Here is a 6,071-nt window from a genome sequence, read left to right as displayed (position 1 = left end):
GGTGGTGTTGGAGGCCCTGCTGAAGGCCTTGCTACACACACTGCACGTGTAGGGCCGCTCGCCACTGTGGATGCGCTGGTGCTCAAGGAGCGCGAAGCTGCGCCGGAAGAGTTTCCCGCACTCGCCACACTCATAGGGCTTCTCACCACTGTGGATGATCTGGTGCTTGATGAGGTTGGAGCTGCGTGTGAAAGTCTTCCCGCACTCGCCGCACACATAGGGCTTCTCACCGCTGTGGATGCGCTGGTGCTCCAGGAGCGCGAAGCTGCGCCGGAAGAGTTTCCCGCACTCGCCGCACTCATAGGGTTTCTCGCCACTGTGGATGATCCGGTGCTTGATGAGGTTGGAGCTCCGGCTGAAGGATTTCCCACACTGCTGACACAGAAACTGTTTCTCTGCACCTTTGGAACCTTGCTGCCTTAGAACCAAACCCTGCCTACCTCTGCAGCTACTTCTCTGTATTTCTCTTTCCTCACCTGGGGAGCTGCCTTGGCCTTTCTCCCTGGGAGGGTCACCCCTGCTGAAAGCTGTCTGTGGACAATAAGCATGTTTCCGTCTGTGCTCAAGTGTTTCCTCTGACCGCCCGGCTACCTGGCCCTTGTTGCCACCCTGAAGGTCAGCCCCTGCGAGTTCTTCTGGACAATTTTTCTGCTTTGAAATTATAGGTTTGCTCTTCATCCTGTCACCTGTAAAGACAGAGAGCACCAACCAGTGTCACTCCCTCCGTGGGTCTCTATTTAGGTTTGTTCTTCACCCTCACCCTCACTCCAAGGCTGAGAAGAGCTGAATCAGGAGTTGAGGACGAGGGAGAAGAAGCAAGATAACCGTCAGCAGACAGGAGGGCAAGAGGGGAGGAGATGGCAATGAGCTAGAAATATCAGAGCTGGTGTGAGACAGGGGACTCCATGACAGATTTAAATCTGCCACGAAAGAGAATGTCCCACCCAAAGTGGCCATGCCACCCTCCATCAGCCGCTGCTCTTTGCCAATGGCTTAGGCAAGCTGACAAAGTGGCCCTCACTCACCTGCCTGCATCCCTGTGGTGGTCCCCATCCTGTGGACGTCTGCTACCCAGGGGCCCTCTCCTCGCTCTAGCCGGGAGACCAGGTGAGGCTTGGAGGATGAAAACCCTGTCCATGGAAAGGGAGCAGGTTAGTCACACCTGGACTCAGTCCAGCATTAATATCTTCAGGAACAGAGAATGAAGAACTCTCTAGAAAGTGCCACTGGGAAGGTCCAGAGAAACGGCAGAGTCCCTCTAAGGAAGCTAGGTGCTCTGAGTGTACAGGGGCCAGGCATGCACGGTGAATCTTAAGTAGGTGGTGATTCAGCCCAAGAGGATAATGATGTTATTATTTGGCCTGCAGGACGGGATGGCCTGTGGGAAATGGGGGATCAGTGTGGAGACCCTGAAGGACAAACAGAGGGTTGGAGCAAGGCCCCAGGGAGTATCAAGAAGCAGACAGAGCTGAAGGGCTGCCTGTGTCCCGAAAGCCAAAGCCCCCTGTTTCACCATCAAACACAGCAGATGTCTCTGTTCCTTATGCCAAACTCCACTGAGGAATCCACACCTTCCCTGGGGAACCCCAGATCTGCCTGATAAGGGTCAAAAACAACCAAGGGGAAGAAGCTAGTCTCCTTCTGTGGGGTTAGATGACTGAGGTGGACTCTGCAGAGTTTAAAAGAAGAAACAGAACAAAAGCATCCCCCTGCAACCCCGAAGGCAGGGGCGCAGTGGGGGAGCCTGCCCCAGCTCTTTCCCGATTTCTCCAAGTCCTGGGCCTCTATGTCCTGGGCTCTCTGTGACTTGATGCAAGGAACAGATGCTTGAAAACCCTAGAACATGAAACGAATGTAAAAGGCAACCTTGGTAAAAATGGAATAAGTATACACTAATGTATATAAATATTCAAGGCTAATTTGCATCTATCTTTTGGGTAGAAGAGATTTAGTTAACTCGTGATTTTATAACAAAATAAGTTTGACGGGGGCCCACGCATTTACCTAAAACACCTACAAGCCCAAACCATTTAGCTAAACACTGTGCTACTGAGGTAAAAGTTGGGCATCAATGGATTACTGACCTGATGGGGAAATGCATGTATTCTTGGACTCACAGTAACCAACTAGCAAAGAAGCTCAGAAACAAAGAGTTCAGACACAGGGTGGGAGCCTGGCTTTGTGTGAGGTCCTTACCCAGTGACACCAAGTGGCGGTAGTTCTCCAGCATCACTCGCTTGTAGAGCATCCTTTGTCTGAGATCCAGAAGCTTCCATTCTGTCTTGGTGAAGTACACAGACACGTCCTCAAAAGACACCGGCACCTAAAACAACCCATTGCTGTGGCTTCAGGGGAATTCACCTCCGTGGGCCCCAGGATGAGCTGGTAGCGACTAAACATGGGGTGGGCGGGGCCCCTGGAGAGCTCGGCAATAGCTGTGAGGATGGGACAGGAGGAAGCGGCGGGGAGAGCCTGCTGGGGGAGATGCTGCCCACTGTCAGGGAGCCCCACTCACCTTGCGTCTGGCCATCAGGAGCATGGCTGCCATCGCAGGGGCGCAGAGACACTAATGCGGAGAGAGCCAGGTGTGAGCTGAGCCCATGCGCTGAGTGTGACCTTGTCCAGATAGGGTCCCAATCAGAGCTGCTGGGGGATAGGACTTCAGCATATCTTTTGCGAGGGGAGACACAATTCAACCCATAACACTTTCTCAAACTGAGCTTCTGTCCCCTCTCTTCACCAGACAAGGATTCTGTCTCCTCGTGCTGGGCCTGCCTAGCCAGGCTTTCAAGGGAGTGTGTTTCTTCTTTCCTTTTTCTCATTTCCTTCCTCTCTCAGCCCTCCTCCCACGTGACCAGCGCCCCAATCCTGACTTTCTAGCCATCCCTGGAAGCCCCACTGCCGCCCCCTTGCCCCCTGAGGTCGGGGTTCTTAAAGAAAAACTCCAGGGGGAGGGTGATGGTGGTGGGATGAATTGGGAGTTTGGGATTGAGATATATACACTACTGTGTATAAAATAGAGAACTAATAAGAACCTGTTGTATAAAAAAATTAAATTAAATTAAATTTAAAAAACAACAAGAAAAACTCCAAACACACATACCTCCTTCACCTGCAAACAGACTTGCTCTCAAGGAAAGAGAAAGACCAAGCTAGTGGGATGCAAGAGGGGGGGCCCCCCCCCCCCATCGCTGGGGGAGGGATAGCGTTCAGGCTGAGAGCTGCAGACTGGGGGTGAATAAAGAGAGTAGCTGGCCAATGGCATGGCCCATACCCGGCCCTGAAAGGGGCCCTAGCTGCGTGGTCATGGTGCTGAAAATTGGAGCGGGGCGAGGGGGTGGGAGGGGCAGAAGGTGAGGGTGCCCGGGGCTCACGCTAAGGCAGGAGGAGCATGTCACCAACCAAGTGGACAGAACCAGATTTCTCCACACCAGCCCTCAATGCCAGAAGACAGTGGGGCAACAGAAAGTTTGCTCCAAGGATATGTCCACCCAGCTGGCGGCCACAACACGGGAGTCACGGGCGGAGGAGTGGAGGAGGCAGGCAGTGGCAGGGGGAGGGGGGAGTGGGCGTCACGGCCTGTTTCTGCCCCAGGAGAGAGGGCAAGGGGATGGGGTCCTCAGAACAAGTTAAATCGCCCCAAATTCCCTTATCACCTGTGATGAGCTGTCAGTTAACACTGGCCCAGAATAAATAAATGAATGCATGTCTGATGGAGAAGTTTATACTAATCAGAGAGAAAGAATCTCTTAAGGTCGAATGGATGCCAAAACCATTAGGTGAAGCCTGAGCGGGAAGGGTCGGCCACATGATGTCTTCCCCGTTTACTGCTGGTCACAAGAGAGGGAGCGAACCTAATGGTGGGACAGAAGTGGGATGTCCCCTTGGTGGGGATGCCCAGGAGGGCTCTTGCCAAAGCTTGACCTGCTTCTAACGCAGCCTTGGGACCCAGCATCCAGTTTACAGAGGACCTTGGGGACAGAGGGACCAGTTAAAGGCACCACAAGGGAGGCACCCGATGCAGAAGGTGGGCTGTTCCCTGGTCTCCTCTGCAAATCAGTGTCACGGGGGAAAGAGGAGGCTGGGTAGGGAGATTGTTCTGGGTGAAAAGAGAGTTAAGGGGCCAACAGCCAAGTGCAATGGGAGTCTTTGATGAGATGCTGGCGTGAACAAAAGAGGAGTCAAAGGCATTGTGGAGAGTGGAGGGTGAGAGCGGGGCCACTGCTGCCCATGTGTTGGATGGATAGTGGCACCAGGTCATGGAAGAAAATGTCCTTTTCAAGAGACACATCGCACCATTTGGGGAGAAAAAGGCGTGTGAAGTGACTTTAAAGTGCTTCAGCAAATACAAAAGACAGAAGGAAAGAGAGGGAGGGAGGGAGCAAGAGAGAGAGTGAGAGAGAGAGAGCAAGGTGGGGCGGACCCAAGCAAATAAGGCAAGCTGGAGCTGGAGGCCACTGCTAACCCTGGGAGGTGGGTACGCAGGCTTGGTTAGACTATTCTCTCTACTTGTCTGTTTGCTTGACAGTGTTCAGAATTAAAAGGCAAAATAGCCTAGTGGTCCTTCAGTAAGTAAACAGAGTTATCATCTGACCCAGCAATTCCACTCCTGGGTATATGCTCAAAAGAATCGAAAACAGTATTCTCACAAAAATGTCCACCCATGTGAATGAACTGCAGCACAATTCACAACCGCCCAAAGGTGGAAACAGCCCAAACGTCCATCAACAGAAGAGTAGATAACAAACCATGGTCTAGACACACGATGGAATACTATTTGGCCCCAAAGAGGGATGAAATACTGATCCATGCTACCATGTGGATGAACTTAGTGTCACGATGCTAAGTGAAAAAAGCCAGACACAGGCACAAAAGGCCACATACTGCATGATTCTATTTATATGATGTAATATAATATTTCACAAGAGCTTTCTTGACCTAGTTCTGAAGTTATGACTAGAAACTCTTTCTCCTTGGCCTTCGCCAGCAGTTTGCTAAGCTTGTGAAGTTTCCCACACCACCTACCTCCCGTATCAAAGCCCCTCTCTCTGGGGCCACTAAACCCACGCCCCAAACCCTCCTTATCGGGGTCTCACACTCGGTGGCCAGGTACCAGACAACCAGGGACAGGTCTTACGCACCGGAGCCTGCGAAACCATTCAAACCGGCCACTGCCCAGGGACCCCAAGGACACTAGCTACCCCTACCCAGGTGCGCCATCCCTCGTGGCAGCTGTCCCTCCTTCTGCCTGTCTCCAGAGTGCCACTGTCCTGTGGCTCGCTATAAAAAAAACCTTTAAATCTTATAAAACATATAACATGTCCAGAGAGTCCTAGGTAAATCCAGAGAGTCAGAGAGCAGATCTGGGTGCCAGGGCCTGGGATTGGGTGGGGGTGGGGGTGACTTCTTCATGAGGACAGGGTTTCTTTTTGGGGTGATAAAAATAGCTTGGAGGTCGAAGGTGGTGATGGCTGCACAAAGTTGCAAATATACTTAACGTCGCTGTCAAGTGTTCATCCTTTTGTCCAAAGGCCAGACATGTTTCACTGGGACGCACCACCAGTCACAGGGGGGCCCTGCACCAGCTAAAGGTGTGGGGAGGGAAGAATACTGATAATAGCAAGGGTTTTTAGACTAGCATCACATTGTTTTGAAACACATCACAAGCTTGTTTTTTCTCTATCACGACTGTACTGCCAGGTCACCATCCATTTTGAAAAATACAGAAAAGCTGAAAAGAAGAGGTGTTGTTCTGTAATCCCCCATCCCAAGACACGCTGCAGTGCAAGCCCCCCAGAGAGAAGAAACTTGAGCTGTGACTGCCGAGAGAAACGCCATGGGCAGGGTTTGCCTGTAGACAGAGACCAACGCTCAAGTTCAGCACCACAAGGTGCATCGGTGGCGCCAGCCAGCGAGGTGCTCACACACAGCAGTGTCTATCCTTGAGACCTGATGCCCCAAAGGCAGCATAATTTCAAATCCTGGAAAGAGACGCGACAAGCCCTGTCCTCACAGACCCTAATGCCCGATCAGCCCCCGGGTGGTAACGGGGAGACACTCCCAAGCAGGAA

At 52.1% G+C, this 6,071-nt stretch overlaps 1 protein-coding gene across 1 annotated transcript in view; it reads right to left on the bottom strand.

Annotated features, from left to right (window-relative positions):
• Window positions 1–2,548, bottom strand: part of ZFP92 (ZFP92 zinc finger protein) — a 3,235-nt gene extending 687 nt beyond the window's left edge. Inside the window, exons 1-5 of the mRNA XM_007456665.1 lie at window positions 2,516–2,548; window positions 2,197–2,323; window positions 1,026–1,130; window positions 581–686; window positions 28–454 (exon numbers count right to left, since the gene is read on the bottom strand). Of these exons, the coding sequence (XP_007456727.1) occupies window positions 28–454; window positions 581–686; window positions 1,026–1,130; window positions 2,197–2,323; window positions 2,516–2,548 (798 nt within the window). The remainder of the gene's footprint in view (window positions 1–27; window positions 455–580; window positions 687–1,025; window positions 1,131–2,196; window positions 2,324–2,515) is intronic.
• Between the last annotated feature and the right edge of the window lie 3,523 nt (window positions 2,549–6,071).

This window comes from Lipotes vexillifer, unplaced genomic scaffold (assembly GCF_000442215.2).
Source record: "Lipotes vexillifer unplaced genomic scaffold, Lipotes_vexillifer_v1.1 scaffold899, whole genome shotgun sequence".
In the NCBI taxonomy this organism is placed as follows: domain Eukaryota; kingdom Metazoa; phylum Chordata; class Mammalia; order Artiodactyla; family Lipotidae; genus Lipotes; species Lipotes vexillifer.
Note: the sequence above shows the minus strand (reverse complement) of the source record. Positions and strands in the feature narration are given on the sequence as shown.